This window comes from Polypterus senegalus, chromosome 1 (assembly GCF_016835505.1).
Source record: "Polypterus senegalus isolate Bchr_013 chromosome 1, ASM1683550v1, whole genome shotgun sequence".
Lineage (NCBI taxonomy): Eukaryota > Metazoa > Chordata > Cladistia > Polypteriformes > Polypteridae > Polypterus > Polypterus senegalus.
This window is the reverse complement of record NC_053154.1, coordinates 296,096,867-296,110,050: the sequence shown is the minus strand read 5'-3', so window position 1 is coordinate 296,110,050 and position 13,184 is coordinate 296,096,867. Positions and strand designations below refer to the sequence as shown.

General features: G+C 39.6%; 1 protein-coding gene across 1 annotated transcript in view; it reads right to left on the bottom strand.

Moving 5' to 3' along the window:
* neurl1aa (neuralized E3 ubiquitin protein ligase 1Aa) overlaps window positions 1-12,901 on the bottom strand; it is a 372,269-nt gene extending 359,368 nt beyond the window's left edge. The window contains exon 1 of the mRNA XM_039776568.1: window positions 12,331-12,901. Within this exon, the coding sequence (XP_039632502.1) occupies window positions 12,331-12,412 (82 nt within the window). The 5' untranslated portion in view covers window positions 12,413-12,901. The remainder of the gene's footprint in view (window positions 1-12,330) is intronic.
* Window positions 12,902-13,184: the final 283 nt, after the last annotated feature.

Sequence of the window (13,184 nt, the reverse complement as noted above, 5' to 3'; positions counted from 1 at the left end):
GTATATATATGTTGCATAGTTTACTGTCAAATTAAGCAAAGAGAATGCAACGCGTGTTTCGCCCTTATTTGGGCTCATCAGGTGTACACACTCCACTGCTCCCCTTGCGGGGATCGAACCTCGGACGTCAGCGTCACAACTAAAAGAGGGCCCCGTGGCGGATGTTTGCTGGATGGCAGACCAACCACATGCGTTACCTGGTAGGTAACCAACCATACAATCAGGTCAGGAGTCAGAGTGAATATATATATAGATATAGAGATATATATATATATATAGATATAGATATAGATGTATATGTTGGATCACTCTAAATTCAGTGTCTCTGTAACAGACAAAAGACAAAGGGGGAAATTTTCCAGCAAAATCTCTAAATTCCTAGATAGAAAGATAGATAGAAATTAAAAGCACTATATAATAGATAGATAGATAGATAGATAGATAGATAGATAGATAGATAGATAATAAAGGCACTATATGATAGATAGATAGATAGATAGATAGATAGATAGATAGATAGATAGATAGATAGATAGATAGATAGATAGATAGATAGATAGATAGATACATATTATACTAGTCAGGCTTAAGTATGGCCCTGTGGGACCACCCCATCCCACTATTGAAGGGACTGGTTTGACACTGTGGCACTGCCTCTTGCACATGTTTGTTTGGCTCTCCTTTGATTGTGTTTTATGGATTCTGTAAGCGAATGCTTTTTGATTTTCTGGTTTTGGACTTTTGGTTTGTGGATTGGTTTGGTTTTGCTTGGGTTTGCCTTTTAAGGCCTACCTTTATAAAATTGCAAAATAAGACACTTTTTAGATTGTGTCTGCCCAGAAGTGTTTAGGAAAAATAAGACAGTGGTGGGCTGACAGGGTGGCATTGAAAGTATGATGTTCTGGGTGTTGAGTCTTAAGAACAACTCCTAATAGATAGATAGATCTATAGATAAAGTGCAATTTATTTGTCCTCAGGAGGAAATTTCACTTTTTACAGAAGTTTAATAAATAAATAAATATTGTTATATTATGAAAACCAGCAAACCCTCTGTTGTGAAAAATACTCAATAAAGAAGAAGACTGTAGTGTCATGATTTTAAATTTTATATTTTATTTTATTAATGTATGCCCAAACAAATAAAGATTAACTTTTACAAGGAGGTATTTTACATCAAAGCATCTCCTCCTCTGGAATTGTACCTCACTTTTCAAACATCTGTGCAAACAAAGTAGAATACCAGGAGGATTCCTCAGGCTGTATTGATTACTTTATAACCTGCTAACAGATGGGCACCCCTGGGATTAGGAATTACCAAATCGGTTTACAGCTTCGGAAAGGAAGAATTGCTGGGAATACTTAAAAGATCAAAAACTTTAAGTGAAGTCATTTATCATATTGTTCCAGAATCCCACGTGGAATTTTAAAATAAATATAGCTTTTCTGTGGGACAAAAGAAAAAGGAGCGGCGTTAGGAGAGGGCGAAGTGATGTCAGGAGTGGGCGAGAGATGTGCAACGGTTTTCATCTGATTGTCAGCTAAATCATTTCATGAATAACATCAATTGCTAAGTCAAAAATCACTTTAGGATGTTCATCTTTGACACTTTTTCGTAATCTTTTTCTAAAGACTATATATACCCCACCTTTGCTTTATATTTTTCTCTACCGGTATTATTTTTCTTTAATAAAAACCAAGTTGCTTTTAACTTCCTATACTTTGTCTTAATATCTAGAGTCACTGAAATAATAAATTGAAAATTAAGACATCTGCATGGGGGGCAGCCTCATCACGGGGCCCCACAGTTTATCAAGGCTAAGAAGTCGCTTCTTAAAAGAAGAGACAACTGCGGTAAAAGCAGGGCATATTGCTTGGTTGGTAAGTGCCATAACCCAAAGAGATGTGCTTTTAATTGTGTCATAGTGACAGCCATATGTTCATCAGAGCTGGTGAGTTCTTAAGTAGAGATTGCTATAGAATAGACATGCTGTATTCTCCATTATATTTATGTGTGAATGTGTAGAACATTGTAGGGTGACTGACAATTAGGTTTTTACCTTAGACTTTCTCTACGGGATCCCTATGTGTATGTGTGATAATCTTAAGGTGTGAGAGTAGACCAACCTAGTAACAGACTTGGCAAGTCCCCTAAAAACCCACGATAATACAAGGCCCCTTTGCCTAGCCAATCTGGGAACCTCCCCAGGCAGTAATGCCTACTGACCCAGTGAGATCCTGGGTTCAGTACCAGTAACTCTTTCTGTACCCCTGCCATGGGCGTCTCCGGCAAATTCCTGAAAGTGACCTCCTCACACTCCATTTGCACGCTGACTTTGGGGACCATGGTCTTGAGCCCAAAAATTGCAACAGACAAAGGTGAACGGGGGGGTGGGGGTTTGGGTTAAGGACAACACTTGAACTTGGTCACAATTAAGGTCAATCCTGCAAGACGTAAGACCCTCGGCATTATTTGTACTGAACAATATCCAATCTTATCTTTTTGGTAGAGGCCTCACACTGAGTTTTATATTATCTCTTCTTTTTTTCCTCAGTTGAGTAGGAACTTCTACCCTTACCCGGGGAAAGACATTGAGAACGTGAACTCCAACACGATTCCCTCTATAATTCCTATTTATTATAATGGACTACAGCTGCGAAATCCACAAAAGCACAAAATAAAAATATAAATAGCACTCATCAATAGTTCCTGTTTTATTCACCCGTCCAGCCCAACCTCCCAGCAAGATTATCTCCATTGGCCAAACCAGGGACAAGACAGGAATTGTGGCAAGACATGCTAATAAGTTAGGTTTTTGCACCAAAGTGTTGCAGAAAATTCTAAATAAGGAAGAGTCTTGAGCCATTGTTACATGTGTAATTCAAACATGGTCATCCTTTATTGGCACCCATGGGTGGAGACCCCATGTGCCTTCCTCAAAGCATCATGGCAGACTGATGAATGAACAGAAAAGCTTCCTTTAATCAGCTAAGTTAATTTATATAACACATTTGAATATATTTTAATTTTCACCAATCACCTTTACATAACTGAGATGTTCTAGCTTAAGAGGCAGGCTAGTTTGAGCACTTTTTTCTGTTCCCTTGCACCCTCTCGAATACACACCAGAAAGACTAAAAAGAAAGAGAACTTCTGAGTTGGCAGTTCCAGTCCCAGTGTGGCATTATGCAGGTGTATTGCCGCAGGTATAAAGGAGTCCCAGTTGCATTTCTTGATGCACTTTTGCTGAATAATTCATTGGCTAAAAGTCCTCAATGCACAGCTTTGTTCATAATAACACTGAGTTTGTTTTAATTCTCTTCTTTGTTACTACAGTATCTCCAGAGGGCCCAGAGTGCATCCCATCACTGAGTTTGCTCTTTTAATTAGCTGGTTGATTCAGTGGGCCTCTCTCAAAGTGATGTTACAAGCCCTGCACACACACCATGGTGTAGAAAATCATAATGTTCATGACACAGTTGTGGAAGATGTAAAGAATGTCACTACCCACATTAAAGGAACACAGTCTCCTAAAGAAAAAGAGCCTGCTCTGCCCTTTCTTATATACTGTAGTTCCACTGTGTTACAAGTCATATCCAAACTGCCATTGATGTGGATTCCCAGACACTTGTAGGAGTGCACCACCTCCACATCCACTCCCTGAATAGTGACTTGACATAGGGGTTCATTGGTGCAGCAACAGTCAATAACCAGTTCTTTGGTTACTGGCTGTTTTGATTTGCAAATTCAAATAAAGAAGGACGGTAGGCCTCAATGTGAAACTCACGTCTGCACAAGTCTGAACACACAAAGTATTCCCTGCCAGAACAAATCAGCTTGCCCCCAAACTCAAGAGGCGGGCTTCATGGTCAAAAAAGGAGCAAAGTGAAAAAACAATCACAATAAATGAAGATGCACATGGAATAAAGCAGATGGAATCTGCTAAACCCTTGGTCCCAAATATCAAACAACAATCAAAAGCAAATCTATCTATCTATTATATAGTGCCTTTCCTATCTATCTATCTATCTATCTATCTATCTATCTATCTATCTATCTATCTATCTATCTATTATATAGTGCCTTTCTTATCTATCTATCTATCTATCTATCTATCTATCTATCTATCTATCTATCTATCTATCTATCTATCTATCTATCTATCTATCTGAGTGCCATGGAGGATGGACTAGCATCCCAACTGGAAGGGCCATAATGGAAGGACTGTACAGATGGAGGAACAACATGACTAGTATGGTTTGTTATTCTTATCCCAGCCAGGGGTGAAAAGATAGTGACTGGACTGGGGAAGGCACTCTATCAAGAGCAATTCATCCCCTAGCATGAGAGGTGGCAATGCTCCTCTGGCTTGGTGCCAATTTGTGCACCCAGAGGGTTACTCGAAATATGTAATTCAGAAAATAAATCCATTTTATTTTAACCTGAGTTTGTGTCTGTGGCAGTTGTGTCAGGTGTTTGGGGCTCTGTGGTGCACCATAGAGATCACAACTGGCATAGTCAGCAGGATACCTGGCTGTCTTGTGGTTGGGACCTGTAAAAATAAACTTGTTGTGGCTGAACAGCAAGACACAGGACTAACTTCCTTTAAAATGGGTAAAAGGATGGCAGATCAGGAGGCAGCAGGTGTCCATTGGTCAGAAAGTTGACTGGGGAATATTACAAAGCACATTAAGGCAGCTTACCCCTGCTCCATGTGTTGCACCCGCATGAACAATTAGAGCACTTTGCTGGTCTCTTCAATGATAATAACCTCAATGTGGATGGAAGATTTTTACCTTCAAGGGGCCAAAATTGATTGGCAATAATGTTAAAAACCTTTATTATCTATCTATCTATCTATCTATCTATCTATCTATCTATCTATCTATCTATCTATCTATCTATCTATCTATCTATCTATCTATCTATCTAGCTGTATTGGATTAAGCAAGTGAGACTGAATTCTAAAGGGGATGGAAACATGTTATTTTCCATATCTCTTATATATATTTCTCTTCTGGTTCGTCCTGCTTCCCCTCAAAACCAGTCCCACCCATACGCAGCCGACACGGCATTACTCGATTCCTATTTGTCCTCTTCCAAACCCTTCCCCACGCTGCCAGTGGCGCCTCTTCAAAACCGGTCCCGCCCACACACAGCCGACACTCCATTTCTCGATTAGCATTTGCTTCCATGGGTGCACAGATAACTCAACCTCCTGGCCACAGACCATACTGTTTTAAAATACATGTGCAAATTTATCACCAAATCTCTCCACTATACACTAACACTTCTACCTCTCCAGGATATGGACAGTTGTATGTTTTTGACAAAGCACAAGCTACTGAAGTACGCTTACAAGATAAAGCAAACTCTGCATGCAGCGAAAAATTTACTTCTCCAGCTAGATTCCATGCTCAGAACCATCAACCCCTTCGCTAAATCATACAAACACATGCATAAAGTTGCTCAGTCTAATCCAACAGCATCTGTACGAATGGTTTTCAAGGAAAACTCTGGGCAGGATTTACAATGATACAATGCCCCGACATATCACACCGATGTTGCAGCGATTTTCATCAGAGAAGAAAAGGACATTTGCATCTATCCCAGAGGCAACTCCTGTAAATAGATTTCCACGCTCAATATGAATTTCGATCCTATGGTTTACCCACTTTTATTCCCTTACAGAGACATTGGCTGGCACAAACATTTAGAACATGTTCCCGATAAAAGAACCGCCAACCGAATCAGCCTTACTCAATGCCAATTTTACATGTACAGATTATTAATGATTAATACATTTAGTATTTTGCACTCCAGCGGCAAACTATTCCAACAATACGTCATAGACACATATGTTAAAACAGAGAGCGCGCGTCTCAACTATCTCAGATTACATCAACAAGATCTGCTCGTGAAATGATACAAAGCAAAATGATCATATTATCGTCCACATTTCCAGGAAATCCAAGATAAATGCAACAAAACTTTCAGGATGCCATGGCCATAGTACATAAATTTGGAAAGTCTGATTTACTGTATTTATCACTTCCACATGTAATCCTGCTTGGCCGGAAATTCTACATGCACTGTCGGATACCCAAAGACCAGAGCACAGACCTGATATTGTAGTAAGAGTCTTTTGGATTAAGCTGCAGGAATTACTTAGAGACATTCTACAACAACATCTTTTTGGGGTTGTTATCTCTTATATTGATGTAATCGAATTTCAGAAGCGCGGCATTCCTCATGCCCACATGCTGTTTACTCTTCACAATAATTCTGAAATAAGAAACAGAAAGAAAGAAGAAGAAAGAAATATTTCTTTCTTCTTGATTTCTGAATTCCTTTCTCACCATTTTCCGTTTCTATTCTTACACCGCCGTATGCTATGGTGGGCATCGGCTAGTAAGCCATATTTCATAAGTAATTTTAAAGCAGTGCTCAAAGTCTCCCATAACTTTACTCAAAGGTGGCACATTTTAAGAAATCCATTACAAATTTTAAAATATAAAGTAGACCACAGAGACAAATGAAATAAATTCACGTAATACATTTTATTTATATAACACCTTCTTTTGGTTTTAAGTTTTATTTTGTGAATTTTCTGGGACACTAAAACACTTATTTGCTTAAATATAGCACAGATCCCACATTTAAAATCATGTTATCAAAGTTTTGTTGCCTTTTAAAAAAAAATCATTTAATCTTTTAGCACCACAAACACAGAATAAACAGATTATTTGATGGAAGCTAAAGAAACAGATCTCCAGTACCTTAAAGGCTTTTATCCTGACTGTGAATTGTGAGAAGCTTAATTCTACTAAGTAAACAAATGCAATGAATGGCTAAGATAACGGCAAATGGTAAATGTCAGCTTGGAGACCTTCACATGAATCTCCATCCATCCATTCATCCGTTTCCTAAATTTCTGTTTGAGGTCTGTCCCATCAGCACTCGGCAAGCCATTAACCAACAGATAGGATGCACGCTTGTACACCAACACACGTGTTTACTCACATCTTGTAAATTTGGAGTTACTTATCACATTATGGTTTCCAAAGTAGCAGGAGGTAACAAACACACATAAACATGGGGTGAACAAATGTGGGCTGTGAGACGGCAGTATTAGCCACTGTGCGAGGATTTCATACACCATTCACGCAAATGGTGCTGTAAAATTTACAGGAAAAATAAATTCTAAACGAGAATACTAACAGGTGAGCTATGCTTAGAGATGATTTTGACATTTGACCCCAGGATCTTCTGGTTGTTATTCAGGCTACGCTTTATGCTTTTGAGCAGAGCTTGTGGCTCATCTAATGGAAAAAAATCAACAAAGGAGAGCTCGACAGGGCTGAGTGGATAAATGTCGCAATATCACAATCTTTCATGTGAGGAGTGCTCAGGGTTTAATGAAAGTTTTCATTAAAGCATCTTTCCACATTACAGGTTGCAGACTTTCTTTTGAACTCCTTAAGCCAAATTCTGTCTCTTGGTAGCCTGCAGAGTAACAGTTTGCTGTTCCAGTGTATTCCTATTCTCAAGATACCTCCTCCTTCCAGTGGGCTGTGGGCTTATTTCTCTTCAAACTATGGATGTACTTATTATGGCAGCAGTGTACAGGATAGATGCCATGGTGGTAGAACTAAAAATCAGCCACCTGCTGCCTTTCAGCCAACCTACCACACATTTAAAACAATCTGCTCAACAAGAAGCATGGCTTCAGAAAACAATCAAAAGGCCAAAGTTTATCTTCTGAAGTCTAACGCCTCCAAAACTGCTTTCTGCTGGGGTCTGTTTCTTTGACTTACTGTAATTCTGTTGTCAATGACATTTTTGTGTTTAGTAATGGCTGTGCAGATGTCACTTGTTTATTTAAAGCACTGGTTTATCTTGTGATGAAGCTTTTCATCTGGGCTTAAAGAAGAACTAAACCAGCCTATGGATTAATACCTTGAGAATGGAATATCCTACAGTATAGTTTAGTGCTTGCATTTAAATTGGTTCACAAAAGGGTTCTTCTGCCTGAATAATTATAACTGTATATGGAGTAACGCTATGGAGTGAACATGAAATAGGAGAATTGGCTACACTTTTAATAATTATAGTCATTTAATGGTACTTTAATGTGTTGTGTGGTCTCTCATAAAACCTTTGCTTGATGAAGAACTACTTCATTCTGAGAAAAGTTCTTTACATGTAAAGTTGGCTCTTTGAGTTTTGATGTTCCCAATATGTGGACAAAACAGAAACTTTACTTTACTGTCTAGTAGGTGACTTTCTAACAGATCAAGAAAACCTGAGCTTAGCCTGGAAGTGACAGCCTTTTAACAATCAGGAACTCAATGGTATCTTACAAATCCATTATCATCTCTTCATGGTTATTTACAGAACGTTTTACAGATCTAAACAAAGAGGTTCTCTCTGGAACTTTCATGTGGACGGTTCTTTTGGGAACCATAATTGGTCCCTCTACATCATCGCTCTGAAGAAACACTGTGGAATCTTTATTACTTTCTCGTATACGAAGTATAAGGAATGTATTATAATTGTCCCAAAATTCGATTCTAGATTTATCAAAATCTCAATGTTTTAAAACTGCCTTAGTCTAATAATACCATTTTTGGAGTTATGTCTGTGTGTGTGTGTGTGTGTGTGTGTGTGTGTGTGTGTGTATGTAAACACGACAATTTGACTACGCTTTCATTTTGGTCAACCAAAGTTTCAATACAAGTATTAGGTACAAAACGTAGATTTCTATCAACTTTTGGGCTATTTCCACTAACTAGAAGTGGTACTTTACATTTTATTCATGCAGCTGCAGAGTCTGATTTATTCAACTTTACTTTTATAAAAATTGTTTAATATATTATTAATTTGATTTGATTTGTTGTTGATGGTTCTTTAATGTGGATAATATAAAAACATAATCATTGTCTTGAGGTTTACTCCTCAAATATCTATCCCCTTATCTGAGTATACAAGAAAGTCTTTAGGGGAGACCACTCCTGATTTTTTTTTAAAATTATAGTTAGGAATGCTACTTCTCAGGTTACTTTGAGGAATTTATAATAATTAAGAGTTATATTGGGGTTATGCAAGCAGCTACTGAACAATTGTGGCTTTCCTGTTGGAAGGTTTATTATGACATTGTTTATTGTAAAAGTCTCACATCTGTCACAAACACTTTTTGAATTTTTACAATGAGTTGGTCTGTAAAGTTTCTTTTCTTGCCACTTGTTGTAGACTTTAGTAGACATATTAGTTCCTCCTGATTTCTATCTGTGTTGCATTTTATCTTTTATTACATTAATTAATTTGTAAGACATTTTGACATGTATTGCGCAGTCGCATTATTTTGAATTAAAAAACATTACATGGGTAAAAATCATTTGACTCAAGCAGTTCTCTATTAACGTTTTCCGTTTAAACATCACAGACTCGTCTTTATATCAGAGAGCCCTACAATTTAAAAGACCTCTAAATTATAAATACGATTAGAATTTTAAAATAAGGAGGGATCAAACAATGATTGCTGCCGAGCACACTAAGCTATATTTAAGAAAGAATTATTTTTAACTCAACATTTGAGAAAAAAAACAAGGAAAATATGTAAAGCAGGGAATGAATTTAAAGTCCTGACGCTAAAAATGTTAGCCGGAATGAAATCATTTTTAAAGAAGATCAGAGTCCTCTTCCGGTTTTATTCCAGTGGTCCCAGTTGTATTGAAGGATTTTTTGCGCTTTCTTTTCGTTGAAAACAATTTCTCCGATCCAACTAGCAACGTTTATTTTTACAGGAAATCAGTTAGTCAAGTTGCAGGCTCCATTTTAAGTTAGCGGTGATGTCAGCAGTCGGTAGCCACTTTTTTACAGACTGATGGCAGCGGCTTTGTACGCGTGAACTCTTCACACAGCGAGCTGTGACCCGCTGCAACTCAAAGGGCGCTGTCCCTTCAGCACCACCGCCACTAAATGACAGCCAAGTAGCAAAGCCGACTCTAAAGCGACTTGCAAATTGTACAGCACAACGTTTCCTTTTTCATTCGAGATAATGACAGGTTGAGTCATCAATGCAGCCATTCATCACTCAGCCCGTCTAATGCAGCTCAGGGTCGTGAGGATCGGATCCCACTCTACAGGCAAGCGTCTCTCACTCCCACATCTACGCTCTTTCAATAGTACTGTTGTCACGTACCGTAATACGGGCGGCACGGTGGAGCAGTGGTTGTAGAGGAGTCCATGATTCGCGTCCCGGATGCTCCCTGCGTGGAGTCTGTATGTTCTCCCCGTGTTTGCGTGGCTTTACTCCAGGTGCTCCGGTTTCCTCCCACTGTCCAAAGACATGCAGGTTAGGTGCATTGGTGATTCTAAATTGTCCCTAGTGTGTGTGTGTGTGTGTGTCCTGCGGTTGGCTGGCGTCCTGCCCAGGGTTTGTTCCTGCCTTGCGCCCTATGCTGGCTGGGATTGGCTCCAGCAAACCCCGTGACCCTGTGTTAGGATATAGCGGGTTGGAGAATGACTGACTGACTGACCGACTGACTGTTATCATGTACCGTAATACGGGCAGCACGGTGGGGCAGTGGTTGTAAGGAGTGCACGATTCGCGTCCCGGATGCTACCTGCGTGGAGTCTGTATGTTCTCCCCGTGTGTCCGTTGGTTTCCTCTCACTGTTCAAAGACATGCAGGTTAAGTGCATTGGCTTACGTGTGTGTTTGGTATGTGTGTGTGTGCGTGCGTGTGTGGTGGACTGACTGGGTTTTGTCCCTGCCTTGTGTACTATGCTAGCTAGGATAGACTGCAGCAACAAAACAAGGTGACCCTGGCCTGAATTAAGCGGGTTAGACAATGAAATTACAATTACCGTTAAAGGCATCTTTAGGTTAAGGAAAGATGTGACATAGTGGTTAAGGCTTTGGACCTAAAACTTTCAGGTTGTGAACTCAGATCTGGCTTGTGACACTGTGTGACCATGAGCAAGTCACTTCAACTGTGTGTACTCCATTTGAAATATATATTATATTATATTATATTATATTATATTATATTATATTATATTATATTATATTATATTATATCTCGGATGTTTAAGTCACCTTGGATAAAGGTGTCGGCAAAATCAGTAAATAAAACTGAATGGAAGATAACGCTGTAAACGCTTAGAAATATTCCTGAAGGCAAAAATTCCACACAGGATTAGACACGATGACATCAACGGTGTAGATGTATTTCTGTAATTCCAATATTATATGGTCGACCCATGCTTTTCCACTAAGAAATAGAGGGGGTCCCAATCCTTAGCCTCCAACTCTGGACGGGATGCCGAGCCCGCCAAACTCCATATTTGATTATACATCCGCACACAGGGCCGATACAGAACTGCGTTAGAAATGTGGGAGGCACCGGCGAGAACACCAGTGACATTAACAAAAGGCTCACCATCTGCAATATTTGGAAACCACATTCACCTGAAAATGGACGTCTTAAGATGAAGATGGAAACCGGCACTGGACAATCTACAAAAGTCAGGACTGTGCAGAACTGTCTAGCTAGAGAATAAAATCGTGTTGTTTCGTCACAAACATTACTAAAAAAACTGTGTTTCTGTGTTAGCATATTTTAATCTAACATAAGTAAAAATCAGTGCTTAATATAGATTAAGATCGATTCATTGCACACTCGTTGTGTACACAATAAATGAGATATATTTATTAAAACAATATTGGTAGTTGAGAATTCTGGCTAGCTCACACCTTGAAAATAGCAAAATAATAATAAAAAAGTTTCAGTATAAGCATTAGATGGCGTTCAGTCAAGATGTTAGGAATTATTAATTCCTTGATGAAGTCGTTCGCCACGAAAATCACCTTAATTAACGAAGTACCATACAGCATTGATTCGGCGATGGAGCGCTGATCTCTGGCTTCACCATTTGCCCGAGCTCGTGTTTGTGTGCGTCAAGCGTCCCGTCCATCGTTAATGTGTTTTGTACCTGCTGCTGTCGGAATAGGCTGCACCTCCCTTCTTGGATGAGCGGGTGACAGAATCGATTAAAGGGGATGAGACGACAAGTTGCCAATTGCTGAGAGTTGCCCTTCACTAAGCTTGCCAAAAGGAGGTGTTACTGCGCCAGCAGGCTACTGCCGTCGTTAAGATAACGTCGCTGAACATCTTTAACGCGTGCAATGCACTTTCATACAGCGGAAACAACAGAGGTGCATGCGATTTTCCTTTACTTTCTATTACAAGTTTATATAACCACAAAAATCTATGCATATTTTATAAGTCATCGCATATGGTAAAAAAACATCCAAAGCACACCGACCTTTGTGCTGACAAGAAAGCCGATGAAATCTGCTCTGGTGCCCTCTTTGTAAAGTTGGAATTGTTGACACGTTGTTCCCCATGACCTTTGCGGCGCAGACCTGGACAGAAGCGCGCGGTGGTCTTTCGCACAGAGAGCAGCAACAGTAGCAGCAGCAGCAACAACCTGGAACTCTCGGAGAAAGAAAAAAAAAACTTCAGATTTCTTCTGCTGTCTGCCCCGTTTTGTGTTCCATATCCTTTTGCGACAAGAGACCTGCAGGCAAAGTAATGCTTTTATTCCTCAGTTCTCTTTCTGAAGGCGTTATTTTAAGAAAACTGTAAAAAGGGCAACGTGAACCAATCAGCATGGCAAAGCAAAGAGCCTCTGCAAGCTGAAGCCTCTCGTCGGGGTTTTTTAACAGCTGTTGTTATCCTATTGTATGGCATCCTGGCTGCTTCAATTTAAAAGATTAGATTTCTCCTCCACGCGGCCTGTTCCGTGGCCCTCTCTCCTGCACGAGTAATTTTGGTTGCTGTGGAGACAGCTGACTGTTAATTATTTAGCCCAGCCCGAGTCACATGGACTAGAAGTGAGGCAATGCCACCAAAATGTGTCGAATCACCAGCATAATTTATGATGGGAACCATCAGGAGTGGCTGCATTGCGATAATCATTCAGGTGGGCACTCCATAAGCTTCGGCACCCTCTAACCCATGGCATCAACTCTAGGCTGGGGAAACAGATGGTACCTGCCTTCCCTCATGATTCAGTGATTATTTAATGTAAGCAAAGGGTTAAGAGTCCATTCGACAATGCTATCATTATTCATTATGACATTTATATTGCTTTTTATTGTAGATTATGGTGTAATT